We start from the raw sequence: 17531 nt of genomic DNA on the forward strand, positions 1-17531 counted from the left end.
ATTATATCTTGAAGTGTATTTCTCCTATTTGGCCAGCAGGTGGTGTTTCTTTGCAGTAAAGCCCCTCACTACTTTTCTACCCTCATCTCCCCTTACGTTCCCGCCCGAAACCTCCGTTCACAGGACAAATCCCTCCTCTCAGTACCCTTCTCCACCACCGCCAACTCCAGGCTCCGCTCATTCTGCCTCGCCTCACCCTATGCTTGGAACAACCTTCCTGAGCCCGTACGCCAAGCCCCCTCCCTGCCCATCTTCAAGTCTTTGCTTAAAACCCACCTCTTCAATGCTGCGTTCGGCACCTAACTCTTACCGTTCAGTAAATCTAGACTGCCCCAATTTGACTGCCCCTATCAGACTGACCGTTCACTTGTCTTTTAGATTGTAAGCTCTTTGAGCAGGGACTGTCCCTCTATGTTAAATTGTACAGCGCTGCGTAACCCTAGTAGCGCTTTAGAAATGTTAAGTAGTAGTAGTAGTAAAGCTGTTACAGGGTAACGAATGTTCTTTTCTTTAGCTTTAGCACACAAACAGGAAGCAAGAAGCAATATATTTTTGAAATTTTCTTATTCTTGGCTCTGATTGGCCCAGGAGCTCATTTTCATTTGGGGAATACTGGCTTTTGCTCCAGTCTTAACCAGGAAGAAGAGACAGATCTCTTTGCTGAGGCCCTGTAAACAGTCGCATTTGATAACATGTAAGCAGCTATATGTCCTGATCCTTCCCAAGTACTTCTTAGAAAGTAAACAAATGTTTAGTTAGTGTTAAAATTGATCCATATTTCAGTTACCTGTTATTGTTTGCTGATTGCACTTTTTTTGCACGTATTTTGTTCATTGTTCAATTTTTAAGACAGTAAACAATTTTCAGTTTATTGCCTCTTTCTCTGGACTGAGAGAGAATCCTGGTGGTTTGTGTTTTGGGTCTGTGAGTGCTTTCTGGGAACTGTAGGACCACTGGGAGTGTGGTTCCAGTAACCTAGAAATCACTGGTGATAATTTGAGAGCGGGAGACTTGCCCAGAGGTGGTTGTGACCCAGACGGTGGGAGAAGGGTGCTAGGGTAAAGCACAAGCTTCAGGTGCAGGTGGACCTGAGCTGTGCTGCAGACAGACCCTAGTGGCCGCAGGATAACCCCAGGCAGGTGGCTAGGCATTTTGTGACAGACATCATATCGAAAATGCTCAGTGACCTTGAAAGCATATAGAAGGAGATCCTGTTCTTCAAGTCCTCTGGGCCATTTCCTTTAAGGGTCTTGAAGATCATACATAGGGCCTGATATTCAGAGCCGGGCTGCCTCTCACAGTTGGCGCTAAGCCTGGATATTCAATGCCAGGTGTTTTTTGGCAGGTTTAAATTTAACTAGCCAAGCTGATACTCAGCGCTGGCTGGTTAAGTTTCAACTGGCCAAAGATATTCCAGCTATTTTGGCGGACTAATTTGGCTGTCAAACTTAGCCGGCAATGTGCTGAATATTGGCGGATAATCAGTTATATTGCATGATATAATTGGCTAACTACTAAGGGCTAATTGGCAATATTCACTGGGAGATAACCAGCTATCTCCCACTGAATATTGCCGGATAGACGATTAAGTGCCATTTAACCGGCTAGGAGCCGTTCCTGGCCAGTTAAATGGTTTTAAATATTGGGCAGATAGTTTTATATTTAGCCCTGTATTGTACTGGTAGCCAGTGAAGTTTTTGCAAAAATTGTGTGATGTGGTCACAATGCTTGCAACCTTCTATTAGTCTTGCTGCAGCATTGTGAATCAGTTGGAGCTGGTGCAGACTCTTTGTAGTCAGACCAGTGTAGAGTGCATTACAGTAATATAATCTTGATTTTATCATGGTATGCACAATTGAGACAAGACTTGCCTTCTCAATATAAGGAGAGAGGCACTATAGTTGTTGCAAATGATAGAAGCAGCTCTTGAAGGTTGCTTGAATTTTGGGCGATCAGAGTAAGTGTTGAATCTAGCTGTATTCCATAGTTCCTGACTTGTGATTTGAGGGGCAGTTCGTATTTCCCAAAAGAGATTTAGGGACTAATTTTCTTTTATTAACAATCTTTGAAAGTTAGGATGGGCTATCTTTATCTATAGAGGGCCACTTGAATGTCAATACTAGCCCTAGCGAGCCATTACATAATGTCAGAGCCAAAAATGCACAGAGCTCCATAGACTTTCTGTGATAAATAAATAAAAATTTAACTAAAAACAATGGAAACAAACTTCTAGAGGGCAAATAAAATGATTAGTAGCTCACCATTTTCCCCTAAGGAAGAGAAAAGTAAAGATACATCTAAGTTTCTGCCTCACCCAGAATAAAAGTTTTATCTTTGCTATCTAATTTTTGTATTTTCTTTCTGAAATTTGATATGTTTTAGTATTGTAAACCGTTGAAAATACTTGTAAAATACATTATTTAAAATCACCAAAATTCGGGGAAATAATGTTTTCTATGTATACTTCCCATAGTTTTGCATTTGGCCCGCGGACTGCAGGTTGCCCACCCCTGCTTTAAAGAAAAGCTGGCCCTCTCAAAGTAATGTCTTGGGTACAGAAAGGTTTTACTTTGATTCATCCTTCTGTTGCTCCAGCTGTATTTAGAGCACTTCTTCTCTTTCTACCTTATACTTCTCAATGCTTCTCAGCAGGCAATGGTATGAGACAGACTTCCTATTTCTGTATGCCCATGAACAGTGCAGCAGCATTACAGGTTCTGTGCTCCCACTCCTGCCTCAGCAGGGTCAGAAGCTGTGCTATATAAAGACCTTTTCTCTGGTAGATTAAAAAATGCAGCAGCTTGGATGTTAACAGTTATCTTAGCCCTGTTTCATAGATGGTGAAGTATGGTGGCAAGGAGCTCTGCCAGACCTCAGTCCCCTTGTATTGATGTGCTGTGGACAGGGAGCAAAACCAAAGTTGTTAAGGCTCCTCCTTGGCTGGGTATTTATACTAGCCCTGTTTTCCCTCCAAAGGATGGATCCTCCTACCTTGTCAGTCAGGAGGGAAGATACAGCCCCTGTTCTGGAAACTGTTGGGGCTAGAAAAAGGACAGAATGTTTGTGTAAAATCTTGCTATACTGCCTGGGCTGCATACAGATCACAGTGGTTTACAATACTAAAACATGTCAATTTTCATAAAGTAAATACAAACATTAGATAGCAAAGATAAAACTGTTTTATTCTGGGTGAGGCAGAAACTTAGATGTATCTTTACTTTTCTCCTCCTTAGGGGAAAATGGTGAGCTACTAATGAATCATTTTATTTGCCCCCAAATGTCATCAATCATTAGTAGGAAAGGTCTTTTACATCAAAACATTCCTAAATACCCTTATTTTCAGTGTTCACATACTCAAAGCTCTTTTGGATGGAAGAAACCTAGTTTCTGTGGTGGTTGAATGCAAACCACCAGCATTTGGTGCTGCAGTCACCTATATGCAAAAGTAAAACAGTCAATCATTAAACGTATCTTATGTTCCATGAGTGAAAGATGGTCACATAAAAGTCTGGCGATGTGTAACTGTGTTCTTTCTGTGTAAAGAGAAAGACATCTACTCTTTTAATTCTCTAGAGGTTTAACCGTGCCTTAGTCTTGGAAAATCAAACACTTTCCCAAAAGCTAAAAAGTCAAGATATGGTTGTAACTGAGGATGCAAGTCACAAATATATATATTTATTTATTTATTGCATTTGTATCCCACATTTTCCCATCTCTTTGCAGGCTCAATGTGGCTTACAATACATCATGTGTAGTGGGAATATGCTAAAAAATAGACATTTAGTGTTACAGAAGGATATTGGACAACATGATAATGATAAAACATAAGATGATGTGACCATCATCTATTTCTAGGAAAATATTTACTTATAGTTAAGAGATTCACATATGCTCCCATGTGTGGTAAGGCGGTTGCATAGTTCCCTCAAAAAGTCTGAAGGTTCACCATTGCTTTCTGTATGACACCAAAAGACATGGTACACTCTCAACAGTTTCTTAGCTGCATGGTTCATTAAAAAAAAAAAAAATCAAGATCCAGCCAGAAAATTCTCCATTCTATTAATGGATGGCCATCATTACTAAAGACAATACTGTGTAATTTATTTCATTCCATATTTACTCATTAATCTCCTCATTGTAAGTACCCTTCCAATATATCTTTATATATTTGTGAGGGTCCCCATTAATAAAACTCTATCAGTCTTCCCTGTTATCATAAGTGGGTCATAATTAAGATGGAAACCTACTATATTAACTAATCTATATTAATAATTCTCACCTCCAACGTTCTGAAGCTCACCCTGTGGCAGGGAAACACTGAAGCCCTGTACTGTTGGTAGGCTAGGCTGTCAGCACGCACCACTCACTCTCACTCATAGACCCGCCCTCAGCCACGCCCCTTCCGGACATAATTCGCAAGCCCAACGTTCTAATGAAGCCTCAAGAAAATCTGCAACTTCCGAGGTGGTCGAGATCAAAATTTCCCCATGACTGTCTGCCCCGCCCTCGCGTCACAACGTGATGACGTAGAGGGCGGAGCTATCACACTCAGCGAATTGCATAACAAGACGAAACGTCACGTCAAAAGCATCACAAACAGTATCCCCACGACTCTGGGATACTGGCTAAACTGAAGCCAAAACCATACCTGCCATCTTCACTGACAATATTTCCAAGTTGCTGCCTGCTAAACATGCCCCTCGCAACCGTCCTGCTTGCCCCTCTTCCACTCCGGGCACCGCGCCACCGTGCTGCACACCCCCTTCCACCATCACACAGTTATTCCTGCAGCCACTCATAGCCCTACCTCCCTCCCGGGACCGCTCTCTCCTTCCTTCGCTCTGCGCCCACAAAACCTTTCACTCTCTCCAGAAACAAGCAGCGGTGGAAGCCTAGCCCGGCTCTCACTCTCTTCCTCAACCGTTCAATGCCGTGTGAAAGAAAAAAAATGCCCTCGAGGCCTCAGCTTCTGTGCCTGCGTATTGCACAAAAAAAAATTCCACACCGATTCTGTGCCTGCCTATTGCACAAAAAAAAAAATACAAACATCTTCTACTACAACAAAGCTCTGCTCTCTGTGAGGAAACATGTACAGTTTGCAAAACCTTTCAAGGACATCTTTTTCCCCTGGGACATCAACAGGTTTGTTTTTGTTTCTTTTCATGTGTTCATTTTCTGCCCTTCACAACCTTTTAACCTCTTTGCAGCTTTCCCTGTCAGTTTTCACAACAGGGAACTACAATAAACTGTGCTGTATTACATGTAATCCACTTAGATTTGTATGATAAACAAAAAAACGTTACCAACAAGAGAACCGGCTGATACACCTACACAGTAAGCTTTAACCAAGGAAAAGACACTGTTTCCGGACAATCCACACAATAGCTCAGTAAGCAGCTTCTACTACAAAAATGGGGTGATAAACACTGAGGATCCCTAAATATAAAGATGGTATTAAAACAGAACTTACCCCACCCCCTTTTTACAAAAGCTTCTCCTCAACACTTCCCACAAACCATGCATGCCTAATGTAAGGTCATGTCATTGCAAGGGCCATCTATCATATGTTTCCCAAATATAGCATGGAGACATGGGAATTTTTCTACATGGGGGAAAGGGGGGTCCTGAGACCTGACAGCACAGGGAAAGAGGGACCGCAAGGGGGGGAGGGGTCCTGCGACCACACAGAGGGAGGGGGGGGAGGTATCTCTGCCACACACATAGTCTGTATCTCACTCTCACACTGTCCACCACACACTCTGTCTCTCACTGTCTCACATTCACACACACTCTCATTCTCACGCACACACTGGCACCCACACACTCTCTCTCTCTCTCACACCCACACATTCCCTCTCTCTGTCTCACACAATCACTCTCACACACACTCTCTCAAACATACACACACCGAGGAAAACCTTGCTAGCGCCCGTTTCATTGCTATCCGAAACGGACCTTTTTTTACTAGTTTCTTAATAAAACAGAATGGCAGGACACATTAATGTGGCAACTCCCCATCTTATACAGATGCAGCTCCTTCTTTTACTCTTAGAAGGTTATTGCACACTGTGACAAACAAGCTAGGTCAGAATCCCTGGGAGCCAAGAAATTTGGATGTATTCCTCGTGATCACTTGGGAAACCCTCTATTACCAAGGAAGTCAAAAGAACTTTCAGTAATATATCCTTACCTGCTTGGTCCTTTGACTACATCCAAGGAACTCCCTGTAATCACGCAAAGCCGAATGCATGGGGGAGGAATAGTAACAGGAATCAACACGCAGGAGATACCTCCAGCAGCCAACAGGGCAGTGGCGTAGCCAGACTGCCAATTTTGGGTGGGCCTGAACCCAAAGTGGGTGGGCACAAACTTTTCTCTCTACCCCCCTCCCCCAGCAAAATTTAGTCACACTAATCCGATGGATTTGTCACACAGGGTAAAGTGCTGCTTTTCAGTGCATCAGATTTCAGACAATTTATTTAATAGCCTAACACCCTTTTCAATGAGCTTTCAGAGGCCAAAACCTCCTGCCTAAGGTCAGTATAATGCTGTTACGGTATCCTCTCCTGACCTAAGGAAGGAAGTATTGGTCTCTGAAACTTTATTAACAAAGGTACCATATTACTTTATCCTAAATTAAAAATAAATTTATTTTCTTTACCTTTGTTGTATGGCCATTTACTTTTTCTCATTGTGTTGCTCCCAGTCTCTAGATTCTGCTTTCCTTCGTTTTCGCTTAACTCTTCTGCCACGGTTTCCTGTCCATTTCTCATTTTTCTCTCCTTTTTCTTTGCTTTCTTCAATATTTTTCTGCCTCTCTCTCTCTCTCTCTGTCCAGATTTAATTCATTCTTACTATCCATTCTTTAATTTCCTTCATCTACTTATGGCTTTTCATCTTTTTCTCACCCTTGTTCTCCCCATGCCCCTTCCTCTTATTCTCCAGTCTTTCACTACTCTCCTTTTTCATCCAGCAGCTCTCGTCTTTCTCTCCCCATCCTTCCAGTGTCTCCCCTCTCTCTCCCCATCCTTCCAGTGGTCTCCCCTCTTTCTTTCTGCATTCTTTCATCCAGCGTCACCTCTTTCTCCCTACCCTTCCATCCAGTGTCTTTCCTCTTTCTCCCTACCCTTCCATCCAGTGTCTCCCTCTTTCTCTCCCCATCCTTCCACCCATCTACCCTCTCTCCTGATCCTTCCATCTAATGTCTCTCTCTACCTCCTTCTAACCAGTGTCTCTCTCTCTCTCTCTACCCTTTTCTGTTCAGTGTCCCTTCTCTCTCCACATCCTTCTAGTCTCTCCCCTTTCTCTCTGCATCCTTTCATCCATCTCCCCTCTTTCTCTCCCCATCCTTCCATCCAGTGTGTCTCTCCCCATCCATCCGTTTTCCCTCTTTCTCTCCCCATCCTCCCATCTGCTTTTTCCCTCTTTCTCTCCCCATCCTTCCATCTGTTTTTTCCCTCTTTCTCTCCCCATCCTTCCATCTGTTTTTCCCTCTCCCGATTCAGGCCCGCCAGCGCCAGCCCTAGCTCCCATTACCGGCCACTGCTGCTTTTCCTATTGAGCAGCAGGGCCGGCGCTACAAAAAGAAGAAGCGCTCAGCTGACTGAGCTGAGCGCCAACGCTAACGATAAGAAAAAATGTTTAAAAAATAAAGCGCGGCACCGCAGGCAGCCTGGAAGCATTGGCTGCTGGCTCTGCAGGCTCCTCCCGTCTCTTATGTCACTGCCCTTGGAGCAACGCAGGGGCAGTGATGTAAGAGATGGGAGGAGCCTGCAGAGCCAGCAGCCAATGCCTCAAGGCTGCCTGCGGAGGTGCCGCGCTTTTTTTTTTTTCCAACTTTTTTTGTCGTTAGCGCTCAGCTCAGTCAGCTAAGCGCTTCTTCTTTTTGTAGCGCCGGCCCTGCTGCTCAATAGGAAAAGCAGCAGTAGCCGGCAATGGGAGCTGGTGCTGGCGTGGGCTTTGAGGAAAAGTGGGCGGGCAGTGTCTGTGCGCTTGGGTGGGTGGGCCAGAGCTGAAATTGGGTGGGCCTGGGCCCACCCAGGCCCACCCATAGCTACGCTCCTGCAACAGGGTTCAGAAAACAAAGCTCCTTGGGACAAGTAGTCCAGGAGCTAATCTCTCCACACTGGGGCAAATAGCTCATTAGCTGCCTGGGCAGGAGCAAGAGGGTGTGGTTGGAAGCACACGCTGCAAGCAGTATTTGAAAGAGAGAGACAGGAAGAGCATATGTAAGCTGGGATTTCTTAGGTAGTCAATAGACTCTAAAGTATGAAGAGATGCAGGCTGAAATTCCTTGGGTAATGGATAGACCCTAAAGTATGAGGAGATGCAGGCTGAAATTCCTTGGGTAATGGATAGACCCTAAAGTATGAGGTACAGATGCAGGCTGAAATTCCTTGGGTATGAGAAGGTCCCTAAAGCATTGAATCTACCCAAAAAGTAAAGAAAAGCTGGGGGAGGAAAGCCTTTGGGAAAGGTATTACAGGCTAGAAAGAGAACCTGGAAGAAGGTTTGGTCTGGGTAAACACAGGTAGGCTGAAATTCCTTGGGTATTGGCTAGACCAGTGGTTCCCAACCCTGATCCTGGAGGCACCCCAGCCAGTCAGGTTTTTTGGATATCCAGAATGAATATTCATGAGAGAGATTTGCATGCAGTGGAGGCAGTGTATGCAAATATCTCTCATGAATATTCATTGTGGATATCCCAAAAACCTGGCTGGCTGGGGTGTCTCCAGCACCTGATTTGGGAACCACTGGGCTAGACAGGGCCATGCCTAGGGTCTCTGGCGCCCCCCCTGCAGACTATCAGTTGGGCCCCCCCCCCCCCCGTGAAAATGATCGCTCACCACTTGCCACACTGACAGGAATTGTCAGCAATATTCTTAGAAACAAATTGCTATACATTGCAAAATAAGATAGCAGATGTAAATTCTCAAAGTGGACATATTCCAAACACTAAAATGAAAATAAAATGATTTTTTTTTCTACCTTTGTTGTCTGGTGACTTTCTTTTTCTGATCATGCTAGCCCAGTATCTGATTCTGCAGCTATCTGTCCTCTTAACGCCGTTTCCAGAGCTTCCTTTCCATTTATTTCTTTACTTTCCTCCTTTCTTCTTCATTTCTTGCTCTATATCCCCTGCCCCCTCCATTCATCCCTATCCAGCAATTCCCCTCTCTCCCTGAGCCCTGCAATCCATATCCATCCATGCCCATCTGTCCCCTGCCCCCTCCATTCATCTCTATACAGCAATTCCCCTCTCTCCCATCCATGCTACTCTCTCTCCCCTGCCCTCCCGCTCCCATGTCCCAACTGCCCACCGGCACCCTCTTCCCCCCCCCCCCCCAAGATCCCTTTCCTTTTTTTTCTTTTAAATTTACCTCCGTCCGGCAGCGCAGCGTCAGTGAAGGAGGCGGTGCTCCCGACGTCTCTAGCCAGCCTTCCCTTCGCTCAGTGTTCCGCCTTCTTCTGACGTCATTTCCTTGACGTCAGAAGAAGGCGGAACACTGAGCGAAGTGAAGGCTAGCTAGAGATGTCGGGAGCGCCGCCTCCTTCACTGACGCTGCGCTGCCGGACGGAGGTAAATTTAAAAGGAAAAGAAAGGAAAGGGATCTTGGGGGGGGGGGAGAAGAGGGCGGGCAGTTGGGACATGGGAGCGGGAGGGCGAGGTAAGTACGGTGCAGCGGCGCCCCCCAGAGGACGGCGCCCCCCCTGCTGTGCTTACCTCGCTTACCGTGTCGGCACGGCCCTGGGGCTAGACCCTAAAGCATTGAATCTACCAGGAAGGTAAAGAGAGGCTGGGAGAGAAAAGCCTCTGGGAAAGTTATTGCAGCCTTGGAAGTGGGGGGCTGGGAGAGAAAATATAAAGGATTTTTATTGCAGTCTGGAAAGAGAACCTCTAAGAAGGTTTGGGCTGGGGGAAGTAAAGCTATAGTTGGGGGGGGGGAGTAAAGCTATAGTTGGGGGGGGGAGTAAAGCTATAGTTGAGGGGAGACGGAGACAGCCTCTGCATGCTGAGCTTTATAACACAAAGGGACAGTACTGGCGGGCTGAACTGGGAAAAGGGCACATGTTATATGCATAAAAAGGTGGTTTAAACTTCTGTGCAAACCATAGAGAGGGCAATGTTAGGCTGAACCTGGAAGAGAAGGATTGCCCACGTGTAACCAGTATTATGAAGAACCAGAGAAGGGCTTTGGTAGGAGTAAACCCTCATGTTTGATGCCCTACTGTTTATAAGGAAAGAAGAATTTTCATTGTTATTGGTGCTTTTGTATATGCTGAAAACCCTATAAGCCAATGCCAAGAATAGAGGCTTGTATGTTCTGTTTGTTATAACCACAATAAAAAGCTTGGCTTTGAGAAATGCTAGGAATTGTGGTCATTGTAGGAAAAGGCTTCCATGGGATTAGGTTGAGCTAGTTCCAGGGGAAATAGGAATAGCAGGAAGGCTACAGCTCCCTCTCGGTACCAGCCGTACCTGTGTGTGAGACTGTCAGAGACCGCTCACTCACCTTAACTAGCCATCAGGACTGGGACTTGCACCCTAGGGTGCCCCCTAGTGGTGACAATGCTTAAAATTAACTCTTCAATAGATGTAAGTATATGATTGTGACAGTATAGTAAGCAGTAAACAGGATATTTTGGGGAATAAATTTCTCCATTTACCCTTCTATAAGAGAAATTGATTAGACAGTATATTTCATATTGTATCAGCAATCAGCCAATGAACTTATATCAACCAAATTACCGTCCCTGTTTACTAAGCTGCACTGTAGGTGTGCAAACGTTTTAGTACGTGCTAATGCTAGAGACAACCATAGGAATATAATAGGTGTCTATCATTAGTGCGTACTAACTTTTAGCAAGTACTAAAATGTTAGTGTACCTACAGCATGGCATAATAAACAGGGCCCTGCATTTCTTCACGCTTCATTTTTCACTAGTGCCTCAGGGAGAACCCCTTAGCCTACCGTAACTTTTGCAGGATGAGAATTTATGCAAACCACAACATCCCATACTAAAGTCCACATTAACTTTTTCCTTACTGCAACCAGTGGTCCCACTGCTGCCATCTGCTGTATCTGCATGTTATAGCTGCACCTGTAATGAAACAAACGTATGCACAGACATACAATCAGAAAAACAGCCCAGGAAAACCTTTTTTGGTTGAAAGTCTCTTCTTTAAGCTGGAACAGTCAGTTCTTTCAGAGGATGCACTACTTTGGATCTGACTTTCTGATGGTTGCGCCTCCAGAGAAGATCCTGGACACTGAGTAATGATTAGGTCTTCCAGAATAGTACACTGCCATCACTGAGATGTTTTTAATGGATCTCTATCTACCAGTCACAAAACTGCTTCTTAATAGTGCCTTTGATTAATGGGTCATCATGTCCAAAGACAGGTTACGTTTCATGCAATGGTATATTTCATCATGGACCCAAGGTTTCTTTTTGCCTCTATTACACATATCACTTGTAATGAAATAAGAGTATAAAATTTTCCGTAAATCCCAGATCAATTTCTTAAGGTACTGGTCAGCTCTGCTCCATCTTGGCAGTTTTCACCTCCTCTTCTGCCTGGCTCTACCCACAGACCTGGTAAAAGCTCAAGGAGAAATGTAACATATATCATGTCCATTCCTCCCTCTATTATAGCAGGAAATCCCTGAGGCAATTCCAATCTGCTGCTTTCACCCCTTAAAGGTTCAAAGCTTTCAAACAGCATGTGGTCAAGTTCAGGACTGGAAATGTTCTAGTCAATGGACACTCCAGAAGATCAGTTGTCTTTTAAAGTTCCTACTTCCAGACATATAAATTCAAATATGTTCTTAATTTTTCTCAGGCAACTGCAAGCCATAGCTGTGTTGATTGAGGCAATGCTGCCAATGTCCTATACCTCGATTTTCTCAACCTACTGTGGGGGCATAGTTTGTTGGTCACTCTTTTTGAGGGCATACGTGGTGCATTATAACCCTGCCTAGGCCAGCGGCTTTGGGGACGGATAAGAGGAGGCTCTCTCCATGGCTTTGCCTCAGGCCTAGTTGGGAACTTTTCTGATTTTGAATGATTTTGGTGACAGCTTCACTCCTGGCACACCTCGGCCTTCTGCCTCTCCCTCTGAGGCTCCCACTCTCCTCTTTGGTCCTCCCTCCAGAGCTGGTGGTTTCTACATAACACTAGCAGTTGATGTCTTCACAGAGCTTTCAGAATAGTTAGATGCAAAATGCTGTGTGACAGCATGGCTTTCCTGGATACTGAGGAAAAGGAGTAGCCTGGTGAAGAGCTTCAAGGCAAGTGGTCTTAGGCAGTTTACACAAAGTGGTAGTTGCCTCAAATTAAGGCACATCACTGACCACAGAACGACCATAGGTCGTGAGGCTTGTTAAGTGCAGTTGATAAAGTATGAGTTATACACTGCTATTTAATGCTGCTTTAGTAAGTGAGTTTATTGGAATGTTTTAATGCAGGTTTTTTTATTGGGTTCTATGTCAATATTAATACAATAATAAAAATGATGGTTATATAGATACAATTGTGACTTGATGAGAACCATTGTCTGTCATGTCATTTGTAGAGGAGAAGTTGGAGTGGTGGGATAGAGTTTGAAATGTGGGAAGGATATGGAAGAGAGGAGTTGTGTAGAAAAAATAGCTATGTAGATTGGATGTTCCGGGGCTTTAGCAACAAACCATGGGTCCAACTTTTCTAGGGTGATTTCTGTTGAGCAATGATTTCAGAGTGTGAGATTTCAGATGTTGCTATTGTATTATTAGTCACTTTGGAGAATCACTGAGTTCAGTCAAGATTTTCTTTCTCCATCCCATCATCCCACTCCTTCTCCCCCAACAAATCACATGTCAGACAGTGGTTCTCATGCAGGTCACAGCTATATCCATATGACTTCAATCATCATCTATATATAGAGATGTACATGCATATCACTATAGATGTATACATGTATGTATGCATAGACATCATATTAGTTAAGACAGCATAGTGATTTGTATTCTCTGTTCTCCTTTCCAGTTGCAGTACTGTGGACGACTGTTCTTACATGAAGGCTGGCCTCTGTGCATGCACGAAAAGATTGTAGTACAGTTGGCATCTGTTGACTGGAGATTACTGCAGCCTGCTGACTTCTATCTGCAAGTAGTGCCATATCTCAGGAAGACCCCACATATTGTGCTAAAATGTCTCTCCAATGACAATCATAATATAGAGGAAGTGGAAATCCCAGAAGTCTCTTACACTTCTATTTTTACCTTAGAGTGGCTGGACTCTGTCAACGGAGATCGAGTGGGACCATCTCTGACAAACTGTTTACTAGTCAGTGAGGGTCAGCTGCTTCGTGTTCCCTGGAGCAAAGTAGTAAATCCAGAATTTATTGAAAAACCAAAAATGGTTGAAAACATAACTGCTGTAAACAATATAACAAGTGAAATATCATTAACTTCCTTTACAGCAGAGTGTGTGGGACCTCCCAAGAATTGTCAGGAAAAGGAATGCACAGTTGAGGATTTATTTACAAGCTGTTCTGCCATGCCTTACTCGGAGCCTTCTATAAATGATGCGTGTGCTCTCACAGAACATCATTCAGTTTCTGACGGAGACTCAGAAGGGGAGTATGTGGAACTTGCTAATGTATCCATGCCCCGGCTTAGGCCCCAAATATGCTCTTTAACTCGGTCAATAGCCGTAAACTGTAAATCCCAGAATTTACCAAGGATGATGCATTCAAAAGAGAAACAGAAGCTTATTGTCATTTGTGAGAGAACAACATCTTCCCAAAGTTTGATGAGTTCAGGAATCATTCCAAATTCTAGTCAGGTTGGAGAAGGTAGAAAGTTTGGCCCTGAAGGTCCAATAAACTTATGTTCTTTGGAAATGAAGTTCAACAATATGCATTTGTTGACAGCTTCTCTACAATCAAAGGATGAAATGCTCAGGAAAATCTCTGACTATAGCCTAGAAACACTAAAGTCTAAAGAGGCAATGCAGACAGGGCATAGTGGCCAGTCACAAACCACAGATGACTCATGGACAGGCAATGTCAATCACAAACTGGTAATTCAAACCACAAAACAAGATAATACACACTTCTTGACCACAGAAGCTATAGCAAAAATTGATGCTGACAACATTAAAGAAGCTATATGGATGGATAAGAACCATTCCCTAACTAAGGGTATTATGTGGACAGGTATAATTGGTGATTTATCCACAGAGGGTAGAAGAATAGGTGACAGCAACTCCTTCCTAACTACAGATACATCAAAAACTGAAGGCACACAAAATGGTGATATCTACCACTCTCTAATCATGGGGGTTACATGTGATAGCCTGTCACTGACTACTGAGGCACCAGGGCATTGTGAAAACGGTAGTCACTTCAGAGATGTACAGGAACACAATGACCTAATGATGGATTCCTCATGGTTTGAAATAGGACATTCTCAGACACAGTACAAGCTGTCCGCAGAAAGCTCAAAGGTTGCTTGCCAAGTATCCAGAGAAACCATTCTTGGACAAACATCACATAAAATATCCAATCAGTTGATTTCATGGAAATGTTCAGAGAGTACAGGCCTGACTTCTCATGTACCATTCCAATCAGGAGAAAGGAGTACTCAGAAAATCATAAAGCATAATCTACTTCATACTGGAAATATGAATGTGAGGAATGATAATCTTAAACTTATTGAGCATGAGAAGCTAATGGATAGTGGCAGTGAGATAGTGGGACATGTACAGAGGATAAGCACATGCTCAAAGACAGAAAGACAGGGTGTTGCAATATGTGTAGAAGAGAAAGCGGAGAATGACAGGGGATTGAAGAACATTATCTCACATCTAGCTACAGGAGAAAGACTATCTGTTGATGTTAATGTGTCAGCAGATGCTACACGTGCTGAGATTTTCACAGTGAAAGCTAACAGTGATTGGCAAAGCCAGGACCTGGCTGTACACCACAGCAGCAGTGTTATTCAGGAGGGAGCAGCGAACAGCACAAAAATCACATCTAATGATGATGCGATCACAGGGAGGAATGAAAACTTGAAGGTGTTGCAGAGCTGCAGAGAAGAGCAGGCAATGCATTATGTGACTGAGAGTGAGGATAGCAAGGGAAAAGCTGTCGAAAAAGAGTTACTGAGTCCTGGAAAGGAAACACCAGACAAGGCCAAAGCCACTGCTTCTAAAGTAGACTGCATATCATTCCTCCATCAGGCCACGGACAGAGCTGCTGAAGAAAAAAAAACTCAGGTCACACAGAAAACTGTTGATGAGTCAAAAGTGCAGGACACAGACAGAGCTATAAATGGTGTCAAGCCAGAGCAAGAATCAGCAAGAGAAATTTTCCCTTCCAAAGGTACAGTAAACCCTCCGTGATAATAATATAGTTGAAATACTTGTGTTATGCCGCCTCCTTTTTTTTTTTTTTTTAACCTTTATTAATCATTTAATGATTCACACAGCAATGTGATAATACAATTCACATTGAAATAACAAAAGAAATTCTTTACAAAAAGTGGTATGAGGAAAAAATAAACATTTTTTTCCGTCCACAACTAAAGAAAAGTGATTCCAGGAAAAGGAAAAAGAGAAAAAGCATTGGATTATTATTATGCACTTGCTACCTCTAAGTTCAGACTCCAGCCTGCTGTGTAGGAAGGCATGTAACAGTCACTTCAACTCTAGCATCTAGAAAATCTTTAAGCTGTTCAGGGTCTACAAATTGAAATTGTTTGCCCTCAAGCATAACAGTACATATACAAGGAAAACGTAAAACAAAATTAGCTTTCAAGGCTTCTACTCTGGGACGGAGTTCCAAAAAGGCCCTGCGTCTCACTTGTGTCGGCCTAGAAAGATCAGGAAAGATCCGAACGTGTTATGCCTCCTCTTGAGGCACATATTACTTAGCTCTTGAAATGTGCCATAAACTGATGTTGAATCTGTTGAAAATATGAACATTCAGTGATAGGATCTGTCGTGTAGTCACAGATTCTGAAGTGTAGGTGCTCTCCATGACATTCAGTGTTCATTTTGTTAGGAACAGTCACACTCTCTACTCATGATTATATACCATAACTCTTGGGGTTCTGCTGAAAGGAGTTAAGGTATTCAGAAACTGAGATATTAACCTCTTGAGATTTAAGCTTTTTGAAGACCTTAACTCCTTTTAGCAGAACCCCAAGAGTTATTTAAGCAATCTCAAGAGGTTAATATCTCAGAAGAATATCCTTGATGGGCAAACATAAAGGATAAGGGGCTTGGTAGTGTTCTTATTTGTCCTCTGCTTACATAATGGACCAAATTTTATAAATGGCACCAAAAAATCAGCACTGACAAAAAAAAACATTAAGTGCTGTTTATAGAAAAGCGATCTGTGCCTAACTAGATGCAAAGATTTACACTAAGTAAACTCTGGTGTAAATCCTTGCCCTTAAATTAGATGCAGTTCCCCCTTATTCTATATCAGTGTGCATAAATTGGAGGAACACCCCTGATCCTCCCTTGGCCATGCTTCCTTTTTGGAGCCGCATGTAAAATTTATGCACGGATCCTGATGGGTAAATATGCATTTGTAAATTTAAATTAATGCCAGTTAGCACTGGTAATTGATAGGGCTCAATTATCTTGTTGTTCAACAAGATTGCACATGCAAATTGAGCACATGCCCAAATTTTTGCAAGCAATTTTTAGCGCCTTTTATAGAATTTAGGGGATTGTGACATTCTTTTCTACCATTAATCAAGAAGTCTTCTCTCCAGGATACAAGCTCAAAATAGAAGCAGGGTCCCTTTGTTTTGGAGTTGAGATTGCACCAATAGCTACTACAAAAACTAAGGCAAGTAGTAGCAAATGATGGCTACAGCTGTGGGTCACGGTTGAAAAAACATAAAGGGAGATTGGTAGATAAGAGGAATTGAGAGGAAATTCATAGATGAACCAGAACACTGAAGCTGGCTGCAGATCCATAAAACAGATAAGAGAATGTGTGAAATTAAGAAGGCAGAAGCAAACACTGGAGGGTGAAGGTACAGCAGGTGCCATTGCCAAAAGCAGTGAAAAAAAGATTATAAGGTTCTCCAAGCCAGGTTAGATTGTAATGGCACCAAGGCAGGCAGGCAGGCAGAGAGAGTAGCAATTGTATGAATGATAAGTGGCAAACAAAGGCATATGAGTAGTTGTATCTCACCAGCATTAGTCAAACTAATTGATTGTGACAGATGACACGCCCACTTCAGAGTTCTCAGCCAATCAGAACCAAGGACATCCCCACTCTGCACATGCCCTGCCTAAACTACATACACTCCCCACCCATGTCCTACCCCCTTCGAATATATCACTGGATATGATATCATAGCCCCACCACTTTTATATAACCACTAGTAAAAAAGGCCCGTTTCTGACACAAATGAAATGGGCGCTAGCAAGGTTTTCCTTGGAGTGTGTATGTTTGAGAGAGTGTATGTGAGAGTGACTGTGTGTGAGAGAGAGAGTGAATGTGCGAGTGTGTGTGTGTGACA

The 17531-nt window shown here is 43.3% G+C and overlaps 1 protein-coding gene across 1 annotated transcript in view; it reads left to right on the top strand.

The window, feature by feature from the left end:
• The window catches only part of PLEKHG4 (pleckstrin homology and RhoGEF domain containing G4), a 507451-nt gene that overhangs the window by 135107 nt on the left and 354813 nt on the right, over positions 1–17531 (top strand). The window contains exon 3 of the mRNA XM_030205018.1: positions 13030–15370. Within this exon, the coding sequence (XP_030060878.1) occupies positions 13030–15370 (2341 nt within the window). The remainder of the gene's footprint in view (positions 1–13029; positions 15371–17531) is intronic.

The sequence above is a fragment of the Microcaecilia unicolor genome, chromosome 5 (assembly GCF_901765095.1).
Source record: "Microcaecilia unicolor chromosome 5, aMicUni1.1, whole genome shotgun sequence".
NCBI lineage: Eukaryota > Metazoa > Chordata > Amphibia > Gymnophiona > Siphonopidae > Microcaecilia > Microcaecilia unicolor.